We start from the raw sequence: 20926 nt of genomic DNA, 5'->3' as shown, positions 1-20926 counted from the left end.
AACAAATATGCCACTCTGGTGGGGGGTACTGATTGTGAGGAAGGTTGTACCTGTGTAGGGAAAAGGACTGTATGTGAACTCCATAATTTCTGTTCAGTTTTGCTGCTCTAAAGTTTACATTAATTAAAATAAAATTTGCTAGGTATAAAAACTATGATTTGGACAAGTCAAAAATTTTATCAACAGGAATCTTATTGTATAGTAACAGTCAATAGCTAATTTGAATAAAAAATGAAACTGTTTGAGATATTAAAAAAAAACAATACCTTAGAACTATCATATATGGTGGTGGAATATAAAATGGCATATGGCTGCTGTGGAAAACAGTTTGCTGCTGCTGCTGCTGCTAAGTCGCTTCAGTCGTGTCCGACTCTGTGCGACCCCAGAGATGGCAGCCCACCAGGCTCCCCCGTCCCTGGGATTCTCCAGGCAAGAACACTGGAGTGGGTTGCCATTTCCTTCTCCAGTACATAAAAGTGAAAAGTGAAAGTGAAGTTGCTGAGTCGTGTCCGACTCCTAGCGACCCCATGGACTGCAGCCTACCAGGCTCCTCCGTCCATGGGATTTTCCAGGTAAGAGTACTGGAGTGGGTTGCCACTGCCTTCTCCAACAGTTTGGTGATTCATAAAAACTAGAATCACCACATGACCTAGCAATTCCCCTCCTAGGTATGTACCCAAAAGAATGGGAAAGAGGTGTCTGAAACAAAAACTTGTACATGAATATTCATATCACCAACAATCCTAATAGCTCAAGCGAAGTCGCCCAGTCATGTCCAATTCTTCGCGATCCCATGGACTGTAGCCCGCCAGGCTCCTCTGTTCATGGAATTTTCCAGGCAAGAGTCCTGGAGTGGGTTGTCATTTCCTTCTCCAGGGGATCTTCCCTACCTAGGAATCGAAGCTGGGTCTCTTGCATTGCAGGCAGACACATTACCATCTGAGCCACCTGGGAAGCCCCCTAATAGCTCAAAGGTAGAAAGAAAACAAATGTCCATCAACTGATGATTGGATAAACAAAATGTGGTGGCTATATTATGCAGTATTATTTAATCAAAAGGAATGAAGTAATGATACATGCCACAACATGAATGAACCTCAAGAAGATAGCAACAAGCAAGAGAATGCAGACATAAAGGCCACATAGTATGTGATTCCATTTATGTGAAATACTTACAATAGGTAAACCCACTGAGACAGAAAGAAGATGAGTGGTTGCCAGGGCCTGGGTGAGGGAAGAATGGAGGATGACTACTTCATGGCTATGGGGGTTTACCTTTTGGGGCAGTGAGAATGTTCTGGAACTAGACAGTGGTGATGGTTGCACAGCACTGAGAATGTATGAAATGCCACTGAAGTGTACATTTTAAAATGATGTGTTCTCACTATAATTAAAAAAAAAAAAGAATGTACTACAAAACTTAATACCTTGATTTTTTCACTCTCTTTTTTCACTCGCTTTGCATTTTCAATAATGTAAACAGTGCTTTTATTGACTTCATTGTCGGCCCTGTGCCTCAGCCAATCCTCATATCCCTAGAAGAATAAAAATAAGGACATAGTCAAACTCACATAATGAAGTAAAGTTGATAATAAATTTCTACAACCCCTTCTCTGAGTCACAGCAGATACTTATAATATTACTTTCAATGCAGAATAAAGAGACAACACTGTAAATTTTTGCAGCAAAAATGAAAATATGCTTTCAAAATATTCCTTAGGTAAAAAGCTTTATTGCATTAAAAGGTTCCTCCATTCTAGAGATAAGTATTAATAAAAATACAGGTAATAGAGACTTAATATTCTTCAGTGGTGAAGGACTATGATTTATTTTTCTAGACTATGATTTATTTTTCTAATTCTGCTCTTAGTCAAGTTAATGTTAATGTTCTCTACTTTTTAATTTGAGAGACATTTTTCCAGGTTTTATTCTCTTATAGACCAAATTACTTAAACACATTCTTCCATATTAGACTGTTGGGAGTGATCATCTCTGAGGAAATGTAATTCCTTCCCAGAGACACAGAATAGAAAGACCAAGTAGGATTATTTTGGAACAGTATCTATGATAAGTTTTAAAGATCAACAGTTAAATTTCTCCACTGACTTGGTGACAAAAGAAAATATAAATTGGTGTTCACTTTTTAGAATTAAAAGTAATGAGTTCATTTTCCTTTGGGCTTTCTTTGGTCTAGAGTAATTTAAGCCAAAAGAAGTAAGAATGGAGGAACTCCATTTGTTTGAGCACCATCTCCTTTTTTTACATCATTTTGCTTTTTTTTCCTTTAATAGGGTCTGTGGAGAAGGCAATGGCAACCCACTCCAGTACTCTTGCCTGGAAAATCCCATGGACGGAGGAGCCTGGTAGGCTGCAGTCCATGGGTTAGCTAGGAGTTGGACACGACTCAGCGACTTCACTTTCACTTTTCACTTTTATGCACTGGAGAAGGAAATGGCAACCCACTCCAGTGTTCTTGCCTGGAGAATCACAGGGACGGGGGAGCCTGGTGGGCTGCCATCTCTGGGGTCGCACAGAGTCGGACACGACTGAAGCGACTTAGCAGCAGCAGCAGCAGCAGGGTCTGTACCTTTTCAAATATAACTGTTTGAAAAGTCTCTTGATCACCTTCCCCTTTTTCTCTCAGGTGCTATATTGATTCCTATCCTGTCCTTCTTTAGGGCAATGCTTAGACTATCACTTCATATGGGAACTTTCAGTGATGTCAGTGAGGAAACAAAGGCCCCAGCATGAACTAGTATTGGGAGTAAAATGAATCAGTAAGAGCTTTTTGAAAACCAAACAGGCTATTCTTAGAACCAGCAATTCTATGATGTTAAAGAAAGTAATCTTAACATCCTCAGGGAAATAACATCCCCAAAGTCTTTATTTAGCAACCAAACACTTGATACAATATCCTTTCAGTTCTGGGTAGACAAGATAGAAGACCAGATAACCCCAAGAAGAAAGGGAACCATGTTCTCAATACTGTTAAGCAAACCTTTATTTTGGACATTCTTTGGGACACTTTCTAAAGGACTTTGATAAGTACTGTCTAAAAGTCTCCTTGTAACCTGTCAGCTTCTGGTACAGGAAAAACATTGTTAACTACTCCTTAACCACATTTCCTGTTTCCGTTTTTCAATTTCATTGGGATTTGTCAAAACACCTCTTCAGCAGCATCAGGAAAGACAACAGAATTAAAGTATTTATACTCTTGAGTTCAGAGAAGGAAATGGCAACCCATTCCAGTACTCTTGCCTGGAGAATCCCAGGGACAGAGGAGCCTGGCTGGCTACAGTCCATGGGGTCAAAAGAGTTGGACGTGACTGAAGTGACTTAGCGCACGTGCACACACACACGCACGCACACACACACACACACACACTCTTGAGTTCTCTGCTATAGGTGGCAATTTAAAAAGTCCACAAGAATGGGAATTTTTCAGACAGATACAACACATTAAAAAATGCAATGCACATTACAAATTTACCTCCCACTCCCTGAGTGAGGTGTACCTTCTACCTACTCTCCTTTTAGGGTTACATTCCTCCCTCCAAAAAATAGTAATAAAGGAGCAAAGAAATTAAAGATGTGTCTTATAACCATTTTAATGGGTTTTCAATAAGAACAAAATATAAACTCTCATGTCAGACAGGACTGAAATGCAAGCATAATTGTAAATTAGAAATTTACCTGCTTGATGGCTGTAACAGTTATAACGAAGAAAAGTGGAAGTCCACTGGTAATTGGGCTAGTTGGTGTGTCTACTGTTACCTAAGTAAAGAAAGTAAATTGAGAGTAAAATGAAAAACCACCATTAATATGCAGTACTTACATGCTACAAACATTTCAGACAAAAATGTAAACAAAACATATCCCAGTAGCAGCATGAATGCTAACTTTCCTTAAAACAAAAGCAATCCACCTAGCCGTTAGTTTAAGAAAATAGTTCTAAATTTAGGCTTAGTTTTCATGCCAGCTTGGACTAACCCCTAGACTGAAATATATCCATTCAATGGTACTCTGTTGAGTACCATTCTGTCAGCCTTTGTGCTATTATCAGCCAGGGTCTAGAGATGCTGCTTTATTTTAAACAAGATGGAGAAAAGTTCCTGCCCTCATAAGAGCTGGCAACTTACAGTGAAAACCAGACATTAAAACAAGTTAGATTTGAAGAGTATATAGAAGTTAACTAGATGGAAGGGAGGGCATCCTAGGCGCAGTGAGGCACATATTGAAAGTCTCTATGGGAGGAGGGCATGTGAGAAAATAAAGGAAGCCAGCAGCAAAAGAGCACGTGGTGTGAGAAGAGGCTGGAGGGGAAACGGGGCCAGACCTAGCAGGGCTCTCCAGATAAAGTTCATTCTTTATCTCACAAACAGTGGGAAATAATTGAAGCTTTTAGGCAAGGAGAGGTCACGTGAACAGAACCACATTCCAAAAGGTCATTCTCATTGCTTTGTGGAAAATGGAATGGAAGGGAACAAAAGTGGAGGGAGGGAGTCCATTTAGGAGGCTAGTACACTTATCCAGGTAAGAGATGATGGCTTGGACAAAGGTGGTAGCAGCAAATAAAAAAAGAAGTTCCAGAGACATTTAGGAAGCAACACTGGTAAGGAATTTCTTGTAAGTGGTGGTTAAAAATGTCTCCCAAGTATCTGATTAACATGGCTAGGTGGATGTTGTCATTCATTGAAATAGGAAATCCTGAAAGAGAACTAAATTTGAGGCAAAGAGGATCATGGGGTCACTCTCCTTTTACATAGCTCTGTGCCTTCTTGCACACACTGAGATATCAGTCTGGATTCCTCACCACATAAGCTCTCTAATCTTTCAAGTCTTAAAGTCACCTATTCTTTGAAGTCTTCTCAAGCTTCTCTTGGGTAGGAAGAAAAATCATAACTTCCACTGTGTCCGCACAGAATTTAATTTTGCTCATACTAGTTTTATGACATTTACCACATTAAATTGAGTGAATACATGATTGTCTTTTTTGGCTATAACGTAAAATTCCTTTTGGGTAGAAAAGGCAATCTTGATCTTTACTGTACCTGCTAAAATCTTTGTTATCTGGACCACTGCCTGGCACACAGGTGCTTGCTGAACTGAACTGAAGTGTGCTGCATGCCAAGTGGAATGATTGTGTGCATAATCTTCTACACAGTTTATTTATTCTATGCTGTTCTATAAGACATCTCACCATTGATCTAGAGGAGCTCCGCCTCAAATGTCCCATCATTCATGACTGAAATTGGTTCTTCCCCATATCACAACCCAGACTGGTTTTAACTTGCAGGGCTAAATTGAATTATAGTACTATTTACTCAAAGTGGATAAACAGAAGCACTTAAGATCAGCAAGGCATTTGAGCAATTTTATTGGGATGTTTTTGCTTTGCTTTAAAACAATGAAATGAGAAAAAAAATACCTTTAATGTAGTAAAATTTTCAAAGGGTAATTCTGGCAAGGGAAAGATTTTAATAGCTTATAGACTGAAAGATGGAAAATGAAATTTAAAAATGTCTAAATTTTAAAACACAAAACATTAGTAGGAACACTGAGAAGCAAACCAATGTACAAGGATTTCATCCTTAAAGTAAATAAATGAGGAAAATCAAAACTGGTAATCAAGAAGATAAGTGATAAATTTTCAATTAAACTGAAACAGGTGCTTAACAAAGTGAAACTTATTAACTTGAACTATTTTCAATTTTCATACATACCACTATATATAAAAAGTACACAATGCATGTTTGTCTAAGATGAACAAAGATATGAAATCCATGAAAGTTTAAAAAAAGTAACAAAGTCTCAAATATAAAATTGAGTACAGCTTAAAATATATTAGTACTTTAAAAAGTGTTATTATAATAAGCCATGAACAACTTTTTAATCACAGGGCATTTCAAGGTTAGAAATGGACTGAAAATCTGCTTGAAGAAATGAAGTTTCTAATGGAGCTCTTACCTGTATAAGAAAATTATAAGAAAATAAAAATTTGCAATTCTTCTAAACTGTTCAAACAGATTCTTTGGGAGGAAATTCCAAAGTGTATACTATATGGGAGGGAAAAAAAAGATTATTAGAAAGGAAACTTGAAAAAGATTCCAGATTATCACAATATCTTTGAAAGCATGTTAAAACCCAAACCTCACAGACAATAAGTGTTGTGCTTAGACGTTATAGCATAAAACACTCTGCAAGAGTCAGGTTTTCACTTGGAGCATTCTAACTGGGCCATCTGTCCTTCAGCTTTGCTTTCCCTGGCCCAATCTAAATTAGGTTCCCTGTTATCTGCTCTCATATCACCCTATACTTCCCTGGGATCACGCGTTTCAGTGAATAATTATATGTGTGCATATTTTAATTAAAGTCTCTCCCTCAAGAGGCACTGAGATCTAAAAGGGAAGGACTATTCATCTAGTCTTTTTATTATTTTTCTCCAACTCCTAGCACAGTGCCTAACATAAAGTAGACACTCAATAAATTAGTTGGATGAATGAATGAACTAATTAAATTAATTTTTCTGGCTGTGCTAAGCTTTGGAAAGTTTATCATCATCACAGAATAAAATTCTGTCCCTATCACTGTTTCCCACCTCCATGACAGCCTTGGTATACATATAACCTTAGATCATAGACAGCTTACATTTTAATCAACAACATACCAACCTTGTACTTTGATAACAGGTAGTGGGTAAAGGTTTCAATGCTAAATTGTACACGGGCAGGAGGAGAAAACTCTTGGGCCAGCTGTCAAATCACAAAGACTTTCTCACTGGTACGTTAAGCTCAAGGACCAGGGCATTTTTAAAATCATCCAAAGTTGGATTTTCTAGATGTCTTAATAAAGACCAGAAACCAGAAAGAAAAAATGTTTCTTAACCTAAAGATCTAAGTTTATACTTGCACGGTCTCCGTTTGTGAGAAAATATTTATTAGGTAAGGTGACCGAAAAAGCCAAAGTTGCAGAGCATGATACAATAGATGGGGCTTTACTACTAACCTCCCTTTAAAAGGTGTATAGGCCCAAGGTTCAGGGAAACCCAAAGAATAGAAAGATGAATGGAGGGCAAATATATTCAGTGAAGCAACTGCATTACAAACCAACAGCCCACCTAGAAGGTTCTTCTCCCAGGGTTCATAGAAGTGCCTCAGGGAAGCCCATTCAACTTGTGTGTGGATGTGTATCACTTAGGAGAAGAGAGTCCACAGTTTTCAGATTCCCAAGGCAGCTTGTGACCAAAAAGAAAAGGATCAAAACCACAGGTCCAGTCACTCTGAAGCTGCCCTAGTTCAGATGAGCACTTAACTCCCGATGACTGAAGGTCAGTTTTCTAAAACAACAAACTAAACTCCAACAGGCTAACAGCTGAGCTTCTGGCTTGTTGACCTTCTGTTCCTTAAGTAAAGGGTTTTAAATTAAACAAACAAACATTGGGACTGTGAGAGTCCTCTGTGGGGTGTGAACATGTCGAAGGGAACATTTTTGTTGTTGTTTCTAGGCCCCCACTGTGTCCCTCTGTTTTAACTTCCTAAATGAACTGCTTCCTTGAGGAACTCTGGTCAGTCTCTTGATAGGCAACTATTACTACATGCCCTCTTCTTTCCTATATCAGATCATGAACTACTAAGAGGTCAGAGACATATAAAACATAAGCTCCCTTCCCTTCCATGCTAGAACAGTGTTCAGGCATGTAGAAGGTATACAAGAAATGTTGACCTAAACTTGTGTTTGGCCATTTCCTCCACTGCTCTAACTAAAAAGTAAATTAAGCTTCTTGTCTCTGTTATAATACAAATGCAATATAGCATACATTATTTCAATGCAGACTAAGAGAAGCCTACTTTTAAATAGTGTTCTAATTAAAACTGAAATGAAATGAAAGCTGCATATACCAAGTTATTCAAATTGACTTGTTTACCTAAAATGTGAACTCTCAGACTTAGTTGCCACAAACCAAAAATAATGTTAACTCGCAGGAAGAAAATGTTTAGAGCATTTGTTTCATACATGATGTTGAAAATGGACATTTTTTGGGTCAAAAGTCAGTTCTTGCTCAGAGAAGTCAGTAAGTGGATCTTCTATACTATCTTAACATGCAAGCCTAAACTAAAAAAGCAACCCTGACATCTAGAACACGTTTTAAAAGTTTCTTGGTGGCTCAGACAGTTAAAGCGTCTGCACGCAATGAGGGAGGGCCTGGGTTTAATCCCTGGGTCAGGAAGATCCCCTGGAGAAGGAAATGGCAACCCACTCCAGTGCCCTCGCCTGGAAAATCCCACAGGCAGAGGAGCCTGGTAGGCTACAGTCCATGGGGTCTCAAAGAGTCGGACCAAGACTGAGAGACTTCACTTTCATTTTCTTCAAAGTTTCTTCAGAAAAATGCCAACTTCCCAAGTATGTGCAATGCATTTTCATTTTCCCTAGAGTGAATTAAACAACTGGTACACAACTGTGGCCTTTGACTGAAACAACTGTGGGTCCCCACCCTCACACACCTATCATCTAATTTAATTTGAAATCAAACCTTGTAACTTTGATAAATAACTTCCTAATTTAAAGTAGAGAGTATGAAGGGAATCTCAGTTTTGAGAGTCTATTAAACTGAAAATTTTAAACAAAAGGAAACTTTAGAACACTACTTGTTTTTACCCAAAGTCCAAAATTTTCCAATTTAGCCTTTAAAATGCTGATGGGAAAGCTAAAGCTCCAAATAACTTGTTCTAATATTTCTGTGTATCATGAGAAAAGGGATACCAGCTAAAATGAAGTAGTTAATTATGTAAAGTGGCAAAATCAACAACCAGTTGTGAAGGAGCACTGACTTTTCTTACTACCGGCATTTGAATGCGATTTGTAACAAAAATAACTGTACTTGAAGATTAGTTGTAAATAAGCAAAGCTCTAGGTTGAATAACTGTTCACTTTGCTAAATGACTGTACCATGTGATTATCAACTCTCCTTGATGTAGGCAGTAAATCCAATTTTGAGCATCACAGCAGCCTTCTTTCATTTCATTACCAATGTTAAGCAGAACTTTCTGCTTTTTCAAAGTATCACTCTTTCTACCATAAATTCAGAATGGCAAAAGGAGTTACCAAGACAGTACTACATTAGGATTTAGTAACTTAGCTTAAAAGGCACCTTCAGGAGTTTGATAAAATGCAAAGACATGTCTAAGAAATTCTACTGATGCTTTTGATTTTTAAAATGAGAGAAAATGCTAGTGTAATTTTAGTCTTGAAACTTTAATACATTCTTTCACATAGGAGAAGTTAAGTTTAAGCTTGGGCATAGCTTCAAAGAGTTAGGAGGAGCTCCCTGATTCTTATCCACTGAAGGGCCTTCAAGATGAGGCTCAGAAGTTTTAAAATGAAAAAAAAAAAAAAAAGTAGAATAGAGAAAAATGATGGAACCTAAGATCTTAAAGATCTAGTTTCTTTTGCTGCAGAAGGGATTTCCAAGTTTTGTACCAGTTACAAAATTCTAGTGATTCCCAAAGGTCCCTTGCTCAGTGCACTAAAATAGGAAGGCCAAAGAGAACAAGTTTTTCTAAACAAAGCATTTGTGCATCCCAAAAGAAGAAAAGATGCTAATTTTATGTTAATAAAACTTAAATTTTATCAAAGTGTTATTTTCAGTGTTCCTGTATTAACAGGACTTATTCCCAGTGATATTACATTACTGATGGCATCTGTAAACAAACAAAAGGCAGCCAACTGAGAAAGTTATTTTTATTATCAAATGGTTTAGAAAGGAAATCAACACTTGCTACAAATGTGTACATTTCTTCAATTAAAAGTGTTGTACATTTCTTCAAATTAAAAGATTCTGGTGCAAATACCATCATCAGCCAAAGGGCAATGTGAGGAAGAGAAAGTCAAATTATGGAACATTTTTCTCTCCAAACTGGACCTGAAGGCTTCTTTTAGCATATTTGAAACACAGGAGACTGAGGAAATCAGTACTACTGCTCAGGACTGCCAGTAATAATAATAATCCACAAAAATATAAATAACAATAGCAGTTACCATCTACTGAATTGTATTGCATGCCAAGCACAGTGCTTCAATGGTTTCTGTGAATTACTTTATCCGCATCACAATCCTGTGAGATAAGTAGTTAATAGCCCCATTTTACTGATAAGAAAATGGGGACATAGGAAGGTTATATAACTTTAACTTCAAACACAGATCTCCCTGTTTATAAGGGTGAAGCTCTTTACCAATACACTATATGCTGTTCCCTTATAACTATTTATTGTACTAAAATTTCATTCTTTTTGTGAAGTCAGTATACTGTCCATTCCTTTTTTTCTGCTCTATAGCTATTACGAAAAACAGATCAGTTAATAAGCAGTTAACTAGACAAACTGTAAAAATAAAATATCTACAAAGAAAAAGATGTGTTAGTCTATCAATGTAGACGCATTCACTACTGTGGTTTCTTAAAACACATACATACATACTGTATATGCAAATATGTTTAGAACCAGTTTGTATTTGCCCATGAATTCCTTATTATTTAAAAAACATCCTATTGCATTGTTTTGACTACTGGCAAAACTAAAGTTAAAATATGAAAAATATTCTATGAAACACAAAAACAGTTGAGAATTAACTGAGTTTTATATGTCCCTTTAATATGCAAAAATACATGGTATATTACAACAAGTAGATTTTCACTAGCTCAGTGAAAAGTCGCTTTGACTATCAGTGTGTCACTTTATCATTTTCCACATTAAGCAGTATGGGAAAAAATAATTCCCTAAAGTAAAGGAGAGAAAACTGAGGGAGGAGCCCGAATAGCACACTGATATGAAAACAGCTCTTTATTCAGAGCCACTATATCTTATAAAGCAGTTCTGTTCCTGGCTTATCACTAACTTTGCTTCATGACCATGACTAACTAAGTTCTCTGGTTTGCTTTCTCCATCTGTAAAGTCGGAGTTGAACAAGAGGATCTCTTAGGATGTTTCAGTTCTATATTAAGTCCATGATTCTGAGCCAAAGGACTACTACTGACTGTTTTCTTGAATACTAAGGGTGAGTCACAATTTTCGGTGAAAGAACTATTCACTATCTTGGGCACAGGTACAGAAACTTCTAGCTGACAATAAATTTCTGCCACAAGGTTAAAGATTAACAGGAAACAGACATTTAAACTCAGAGTGTTCTATAGTCCAATGGATCTGCTCATTAGGTAACACAGTTTTCAATCATTCTGTCCATATTTTACATGCTACTCTCCCAGCTAAGTACAATCTATCTGCATTATATCACTACCCAAACAGAAATCACATGTTTGAAAATTAAAATGTTACATTTGCAAAGGAAGGGTATAACTTTGTGTTTCAGATCCTCAGTGTCTGTCAACATGCAATGAACCAATATTCACCAACATTTGAGGTCTACCTTAATCATGCTGCATGAAGAAGCGAGGAAAATTATCAAGATCTGTGCCATACTAGAAGACACAGCAGTCTCTAGATGGTGCCAGCAATCTAGCACCTAGCACCTAACCTCCTCAGTCAAGGGGAAAGATTAGCAAACTAATACTTGTAGATTGATGACTACTGGGTACTGAGTTATAAATAATGCTTTCTTGTATGGAACATAAGCTCCATTTCACTAATGAGGACATTCAGACTGAGAGATTAATTTGCCCAAAGTCACACAGCTAGTAAATGATCAGACCAGGATTTAAACAGGTCTTCAGGCCACTTCTTTTAGCATTACACAATGCTAAATAAAGTAAGATGATTATTCAAATGGTAACACAGTCATGGTGATTGAACCCTTAACTGTTCAAGCAGTGCACAGAACAGAATGTACCCTTTAGGACCAGGAGTGTACTTGAGAAGCTCTGCAATGGAACAGAAAGAGATACAAATGTCACTCTAAGATAACACCCTCTGGAAGAATGTAAATTATTTACAACCCAGTCCATCCACACAAGGGCAATTCAGGAAGCTTTGGGCAAGTAAATAATTCCACTTTTAGCACACTTTAAGGCTTAAAGTCATACATATAATCAACAGGCATGGTGAATCATAATGGAGAGCAAGGAAACACTCTTTCAGCTATAATGAGACAAAGTGATGCTTTTAAAGAAACTTTTGGTGGGAGTAACTACTACAGTTGGTCTATGATTGGTACAAACGCACATTCAGGAATGCATATATAAATGTCTCAGCTTACAGCATAAATAAAAATAAGTATTATTTGGCTTACTATATGAACATCTATTGAGTTAAACAACTTACCTTAGATGAGATTATTCTATTATCACAAAATTTTTTGTGCAATGTATGCTTCAGTTTCTGAAACTGGATGATTGCCAACAAATACTGTGCGCGTACCAACTCGCTTCTCTTCTCCAGCACACTGACCAAGAGAAAGAGGAAAACAGATCAGTTTTTCATCACATTTCTCCATGCTTCTACCGAACACAGAATTCTTATCTAAGTGTCTAAGCATCTTTGGCTATTGTCTAGAGAGAGAATAGTAGGGAGAGTAGAAACCTTGTTAGGAAATTCAAACTCCACTGTTAGTAAAAGTTTTGTTTAGGCCAACTGCTCTGAGGCCAGCATTGCAATTCTAAATGTTTAAATTGAAGTATCCTACAGAAAGAGTATTTTTCCTGCCAAGCATTTTCTTTCATCTACAGGATCTAACCATCACTGTCACAGCAAACACTAATTTAGAAAAGGTCAGATTGGGAATATTTAATTTATTACACAAGAAGCGTTTAAAGACAACCTTGTAAATTTCATTATCAGACAGCAGAAAGCAGAATGCAAAATTCTTATAAACTGAAAATAATTGCTTCACAGGAATATAGAATGGCTACCTCTATTAATGGAGTGATCAACTATTTCTAGAAAGAAAAGTTGCAATTCTTCGGCTTTTCAAGGAAAGATATTCTTTTGTGATCTCTCAGAACTTATTGCCAAAAAGTCCCATTTCACACAATATAATCTAATGCCCATTCTGTATTTTTAAAAAGTAGATTCACTGAATCTAGAAGCTACAAGATTCAGGTCCATTTTTACCTCACAGTTTTATTTCATTGAGGCTTCACTCTGTTTTCTCATCTTAAATCAGGATAATATACTTCCTTATATAAATCTAGAATAGTTCTCTTTTTGAAGTTTTTTAATTAATCTATTTAATTGGAGGATAACTACTTTACAATATCGTGATGGGTTTTGCCATACATCAACCAACATGAATCAGCCACAGGTGCACATATGTCCCCCCATCCTGAACCCTCCTCCTACCTCCCTCCCCACCCTATCCCTCTGGGTTGTCCCAGAGTACTGGGTTTGGGTGCCCTGCTCATGTATTGAATTTGTACCGGTCATCTATTTTACATATAGTAACGTACGTGTTTCAACGCTATTCTCTCAAATCATCCCACCCCGCCTTCTCCCAGAGTCTGCAGGTCTGTACTTTATATCTGTGTCTGTTTTGCTGCCCTGCATATAGGATCGTCATTACCATGTTTCTAAATGGAATAGTCTCTTGTTTTAACATGTTTGAGACAACCATTTATTTAAGTCAAAGGAAGTATGATAGAAACCAATATCCACTTCTTTATTTCCTTATTTTTTTAAAAAAGAAGCATTAATTCCACAACCTAAAATGTTTTAAAGTATATAGCCACAAAGATTTATGTTCAGTAATCTATTTAAAGGTCAAAGATATAACTCTCTACCCCTGAAATAATCATTTTAAGCAAGACTACTTAGAGGTTGCAAAGTTCTCCAAATGTCTATGTTTTGGTGTATTCCAGTCTGAATTTCTGTACCTCAAACAGATAGAGGGAAAATAATTTTTCTGATTGAAAAAAAAATTACCCTAAAATATGGTAAGACCTCTTGCTTCACCATTTTCATTTGAAGTTTATTAAGTAATTATCTAGTGGGGTCTGGCCTCCAAAATCGATAGGGAATCACTGGAAAAGTAACTGAGATAAATTGAAGTAGGAGAGATTTAGGCTGTATATAAATGATAACTACTGGAAGTACACCCTGGTATGGGCAGTATTCTTGCCTGGAGAATCCCAGGGACGGGGGAGCCTGGTGGGCTGCCGACTATGGCGTCACACAGAGTCGGACACGACTGAAGCGACTTAGCAGCTTAGCAGCAGCATGGGCTAAAAGGGAGCTTGTGGGAATTCAATCTACGGCAATCTGGAAAAAGTCACAAAGTCATCAATGCTCTACAATTGCTATTCACCCGCCTGCCCCAAGACAGGGCATTAGAACAACTGACTGTACAAGGTCCTTCGCATGCTAAGGGTCAGTGATTAACATGTAAATTTTCAAACAGCTCCTGGAAACCAGTAAACAATATCTTTACCTGAATGGTAACTATATACATTTTGATTTAGGGACTGACTTTATTTGCAACTGTAATATACAGGGTCTGAACACAGAAGAGCACTACATTTCCCATAATATCCATTTTGCAAAAAGTAAATTCACCTTTTTAAAGGTATAGTTTACTCTGTTCCCCTCCCCTAGCTTTCTGTTGCAAGTTACAGTCCCACTGTAGTCTCTACAACAGACCAGAAATTGTCAAGTCCATACACACAATACAATTTAAATTCTTTCATTTAATAGTCACATGGCTATCTAGTTTTTCACACAAGAAGTGGCTATAGAGCCAGAACCACCTTTCATGCCAGTTCTCAGATCATTCAACAAATGAAAAGGGGGAAGAGGAAAGAGGTAGACCAGTGAAGCGGGATGTTTCCTGCACTGCCACTACGGATTGTTTTCCTCAGTTAACAGTAGCCACAGATTAACCTAAAACCAAACTGAAGTAGCACTATCCCAATTCTGAATTGTCTTCGACTTTCTTCTGTGGCAGATAACTTTCCAAAGTACAACAGGAAGGTACAAGCATAAAGCAATTTTTCAGGCATGTGATATTTTTATGAATTTTATGAATGCTATGCAAATAGCATTTATAGTTTTACTAAGAGCTTTCCTCATACTTCACCTCTGATTTCTTTCAAGTGACCTCTATCTCCATTAAATAGGAGAAAATGGATTGAAATTGCTGTGCAGGTTTGGGGAGGGAGAGAGGGGGTGGGAGATCCAGACAATGACCATTGTTAGATGAGGAAATAGGAGCCTGAGAAAAGTTGTAGAATGTATGCTCCTGAGGATTTTTCAAAAAAGGGCAAAGTCTCCTCAGGTCTGGCAGGTTGGAGTTTGGAGCTGCCTGAGGACTGGGTCTGGGGTGGGGTGAAATAGATGACTTTTCCATGTTTGTCAACCTAAAAATCTGATGAACCCGCAATTTCTGGTAGAATTTGTTTCAACTCTGTAATGTTGCTTGGTTCACATAAAAATGGCAAAACTGACTATATGTGTAAATTCATTGTAATTTTCCACTTCTGCCAATGTAGTGTTAAAGCAGTGGTTTTAGCTCCTGTAATTTTGAATAATGTAGGTGCCTTAGCCAAGGGAGAGAAACTCTAAATAGGAATTATAAAAAAAAATCCTGTTTGGATGGCACACAATGTAGTCTAGAGTGGGAGTGTATGATTCCTGCCACTTCGTAATGAATTTTAATTCATTAGGAGTCCATCCTGTGTTGAAGTGCTTCCCATGCAAATGTCCTTAGGAATGGCATTTATTAAAATTGAAATGAGTTGGCACCAATTCTATTTTAATGACATATCATATACACTACAATTAAAAGAGTGGAAAATATTTAAAAGTATATTTATAGTATATGAATTAACACAGAAGTTAATTTAATTTTCTTATTCATGCTAAAAATCACCCTTTTGTACTCCTGAATTATAAACTAAATCCTGTTTTTAAAAAAAACAAAAAACAAAAAAACTCCAATAATTTATTCAAGACATAGTCTCTCAATAAACATCAGAGTAGGGCTTTCCTGATGGTCCAGTGGTTGAGAAACTGCCTGCCAATGCAGGGCACACAGGTTTGATTCCTGGTCCATGAAGATCCCACATTCTGCAGAGCAACTAGGCCCATGAACCATAACTACTGAGCCCACACATCTCAACTACTTAACTCTAACCCTAGAGCCTGTGCTCTGCAACAAGAGAAGCCACTGCAATGAGAAGCCCACGCACTGCAACTAGAGAGGAGCCTCCCCTCACCACAACTAGAGAAAAGTCCATGCAGAGCAAAAAATAAAATAGATAAATAAATCTTAAAAAACAACAACAACAAAAACCGAGAGTAAAAAGGTACTGTTATTCAACTAGTACAATCTTAAAATCCTATGCCTTTGCTAGTCATAAACAAAAAAAAGCTGCTGGAAGTATAATTTGTTTCTTGATTGTCTCTAGACCAGTGACTCAATAAGAACTGAGGGAAAACAGAGAACTCAAGACTGTCATCATGAAAGCTAGCACAGTTTCTAAAACACAGCTCACCTCTCCATCCATTCCACATATTGGCAGACTTGAATTTATCCCTTAATCATAGATCAGTGGTTCTTAAGTCTGGCCACACATTGGCTTTAAACATAATACCAATGGCTGGGTTTTTTTATTTAATTTTTCTAGAAGCTCCCCAAGTGACAGTTCTAATTTGCAGTCAGGACTGAGAATTACTGTTACAGAACCTCACTCTTTGAATTAATGACTGACCTTCATGAACACCCTACAAGTTTTTAGTACACCAGGCATAATGCTATACTTCTAAAGCAATCAAAATAATTTAAATAATTAGCTTTTCAAAAGACAAAAAATGCAAATAACCATCAAGTAGTAACCCTTCCAAACATTTTAAGCTGCTCACAAAATGAGATTCTTCGTCAATACTCATCTACTACCCATCGATCATTCAGATCACTGATAATGAAAATTACAGGCCCTGAAAACATGCAAAGCTACTCGGGTTATCAGCAAATAATCAATAATGTAATCTCCAACAATCACAGCACTACTTTTATTGATCATCAAACTGCTCTCTGTGAGTTACTAAAGCAAGAGGACAGCTTTCCTTATCGGTGGGTTCCACATCTGTGGATTCCAGCAACATCAGACTGAAAATATTTCACGAGTGGGGGAAGATCCAGAAATTCCAAAAAGCAAAACTTGAATTTGTCACGCACCTAAAAACTATTTACATAGCATTTACATTGTACTAGGTATTGTAAATAATCTAGAGATGATTTAAATTATATGGGAGACATATGTAGCTTACATGCAAATACTATGCCATTTTACAGGACTCAAGCATCTGAGGGTCCTGAAATCAATCCCCTGCAGACATTGAAGGACTACTATATTTACTCTAAACTGAACAAAAAATCCTTATTAATAATCTGAACACTTGGCAATAATTTTAAACTATTCTCCACATTCCACCCCCAAAGCTATTTTTTTCCTCTGAAGCTCTAGTGTTTTTGAACAGTATAATCAGTCTTTAAAAGGCCAAATTCATGAAAGACAGAGCATTTCATAAAAATTTCAGCATTTCTATACTAAAGTTGGAAAAGTGAAAGTGAAAGTCGCTCAGTAGTGTCTGACTCTTTGTGACCCCATGGACTGAATAGTTCATGGAATTCTCCAGGACAGAATACTGGATGTGGGTGGCCTTTCCCTTCTCCAAGGGATCTTCCCAACCCAGGAGTCAAACCCAAGTCTCCCAGACTGCAGACCGATTCTTTACCAGCTGAGCCACAAGGGAAGTCAAGAATACTGGAGTGGGTAGCCTATCCCTTCTCCAGGGGATCTTCCCAACCCGGGAATTGAACAGGGGTCTCCTGCATTGCAGGCGGATTTTTTTTTTTACCAGCTGAGCTATGAGGGAAGCCCACTAAGGGCAGAAGTTCTGCATAAGGTTAGAAGCACTCCAGTGCCAGGCAACATTTCCGGCGTATTAAGCTTCCTGGTTAAGATTTCTACAGTGGTCATATTGCTAAGGCTTCTAAGCCCATCCCATTATAACAAGCCAAGAATAGCCTTCATGCCTAATTTACAGTCATAACTCTAAAACGAGTCTTAAAAATTGCACTTTTCTGATTTTGCTTTTCCTGCATCTTCTTAAGTGATGAAGCTGTCTCTCCTTTGTTAGAGGAAGTGAAGCAAGATTGAGCCAGAGCATTTTGTCTTCTTGCCTTTAAAGCTTAATTATGGTTATATTAATCAATACTCTCAAACACCTGAGCAAAACACAAGTGAATATCCAAAGTACATCCCTAGGTGTGCAGGTAATCTCTAGGCAGGCATTACCCAATGGCAGCACATTTAATTGAATAGAAACTCCTATAGGAAAATGATATTAAGCGCCACAAAAACACTTCAATCAGCAAGTACAAAGCTTAGGAAAAAGCAGTGACCGTGAGGACTTGGGTTTGGAAGCTCAGGGTAAAGCTTTCATTATCTAAATGTGATCCACTGAGCAGTTTAATTTCACCGGGAACAATTAATTCTAAGTGTTCCCTCTGTGATCCTCTTCCCCACCATGCCTCACCCCAAGGACCTCAGTGCTACAGAAATGGGGCTCTGAAGAAGAAATGCAGCAAGTTTCTCACAGGGTAGCTATTAGAGTCGACAGACTGAAAGTGCTATAAGCCTTTAGTGATTCACGAGTCTAACAGGAATTTTTTTAAAAATAATTCAGAGATTCTTCCATTTATAGAAGGTAACCTGAGACAAAATTCAAGCTGGGGCTTAGGAACTCCACTTTTTTTGGTAACAGCATCTCTCCTAAGGCAAACTTAACTCGAGATGAACTGGACACATCTACAAGGCCTCAGAAGTGACTTTTCATTTTCACTACACATATCTACACACCACCATGCATTCCCAATACTTAACCAGATGTTACTAATCAACAGGGAGGTACACAACTTCTAAGGATTGGAGAAACAGTAAGGCTGACAGACATGCCAGCCACACATTTACCATCACCCTCAGGAAATGGGTAAAAATACACAGGCAAATAGAAAGCAAGTCTAAAGAAGGCCCCAGGACCTCAAAGCCCAACCAGGCTGAAAGGGAACAGAATAAAATATAGATCACAAACCTCAGAGGCAGGAGAGGAAGGTGGGACCCTCTGCATACCGACACCCAGAAATTTGCTAACACAATAGCAGGTAAGTCACAGAGAGAACACTGCAAATTATCACACTACTTGTACCAACCCCTGTGATTTTTGTAAAGTTTCCCAGAATTTGGGAAGATGGCCAATTGGGGCTGGCAAGTTTGTGTACATCTGAAGGAGGTACTAGAAGACTTGGTTTGTTCCTTTAAGACTTTGAAGGGGTGCTCTGGTGGCCTGGCCTCTATTATCAGGTCATTTGACATCTTTTTTGTTACTTTTATCTGAAGTCTTGATTTGCCTTTGTAACTTTTGATTTTAAAGCATCATTACTTTAAAATATTAGTATTTTACACTACACAGCATTTTCTCCTCATCTTGTAAGTTCTTTTCTAACCCATGCCTGGTTAGACCAATGTAACCAATGGACCAATGTAAGAAGTGAGGCTAAAAATCAAACTTCTAAGGAAAATTCAACTGAACTTTTAGTTCTAAGCAGGTATATAGTATAAAAGGAAGAGATATAACCTAGGTATTCACGGTGATACAAGAAGTCCCCCAACTGTAAGAGAGTATTGGTCATAGTGTACACTGAAGTGTCAAAAAATGCATACCAAAATAAATATAATACTCAAGCAGATGGTTTTTGTAGCAAAATCCCTTAGAGCTGGAAGATTTTCTACTTTGCATTTAATTTTTTTCCCTTTGGCCCTGCAGCATACAGGATCTTAGTTCCCCACCCAGGGATGAAACCTGTGTCCCCTGCAGTGGAAGCGTGGAGTCTTAACCACTGGGCCACCAGGGAATTCCTTTCCCCACTTTTTAAACATCTCGTAGGAAAATTTTATCTCAGAAGCAAACAGTAATATGTAACAACGGCAAGGGAAAGACCCACTGGCTATTAGGGTGAAAAATACAAGAGACAAATTCTCAGCCAAAAGTCTTTCTAGGTCACCAGAGAAGAATTCTTATCACAGCATAAGAAGAGATAAACTTTGGCTAGAACAAAAAACATATTGCAAAAGAGGTGTCTGATGTCCTGAACAGAGTTTTATCTCCCATTTTAGTAACAGATTGTTATTATAAAAGTGATAATAAGTTTCCTAGAAAGGTCTAGCAGTTCAAATATATGCTGGAGCATGTCCACTGAAACCAACGAGTACATTCCTCTCCCCAACCCTGGGGCATTGTTAAATATCACACACAAAGCAAACTAGCTAGAAAAAAATGTCCAAGTTATAATTAGTTTAAATATCACATCCAGGCTATAGCTTTAAAAAAAAAAAAATCTCCAACAAAAGAGGTAGGTAAAAAACAAGTTTCCATTGTGGAGCATCACCGAGTTGAATAACCAAAGAAAACAAAGTGGGAGGGGCCTTATACAAGGTCACCACTTCTTCAGTGACCATTTTCTACCCTTCCATTCAAGGACATTGTGGCCCACTTCTTGGCTCAAAATTACAATATCCTAAAGAAAAATCTGTTCTTGAAAAAAGGCATCCTCCCTAGAGGTGAAGGCTTTTACAGGAGAAGCAAGTAAAGTGTGATACCTGGAAAAACCGAGCTTTAATTTAACAGTTAAAAAAAAAAGGTAATGAAACTTAAATGACTGCCTATAGTAGCATTACAAAACACCCCAGAGATCACTTTAAAGGACTTGAAAGGCTATCCAGGTGAAAAAAAGGATGGTGCTTGCTGATATTATCCAATTATGTGAATATTAAAGCTCTAGGAACTGCTTAGCACAGAACCAGGCAATGGTCTCACACAATTCAAAGTATATGTATTTGATTTAAAAGCAAGGAAGTTTTCTGGCTCTACAGAAGAGGCATACCCATTCTGATGCTACTCTTATTCAGAAGCAGGTTGAGTTACGG

General features: G+C 37.7%; 1 protein-coding gene across 1 annotated transcript in view; it reads right to left on the bottom strand.

Annotated features, from left to right (window-relative positions):
- Positions 1-20926, bottom strand: part of LOC112441535 (phospholipid-transporting ATPase IG-like) — a 167529-nt gene that overhangs the window by 79905 nt on the left and 66698 nt on the right. Inside the window, 3 exon segments of the mRNA XM_059884533.1 lie at positions 1428-1535; positions 3694-3774; positions 12366-12390. Of these exon segments, the coding sequence (XP_059740516.1) occupies positions 1428-1535; positions 3694-3774; positions 12366-12390 (214 nt within the window).

Source organism: Bos taurus, unplaced genomic scaffold, assembly GCF_002263795.3.
Source record: "Bos taurus isolate L1 Dominette 01449 registration number 42190680 breed Hereford unplaced genomic scaffold, ARS-UCD2.0 Super-Scaffold_1723_ScbfJmS_2085, whole genome shotgun sequence".
NCBI lineage: Eukaryota > Metazoa > Chordata > Mammalia > Artiodactyla > Bovidae > Bos > Bos taurus.
Note: the sequence above shows the minus strand (reverse complement) of the source record. Positions and strands in the feature narration are given on the sequence as shown.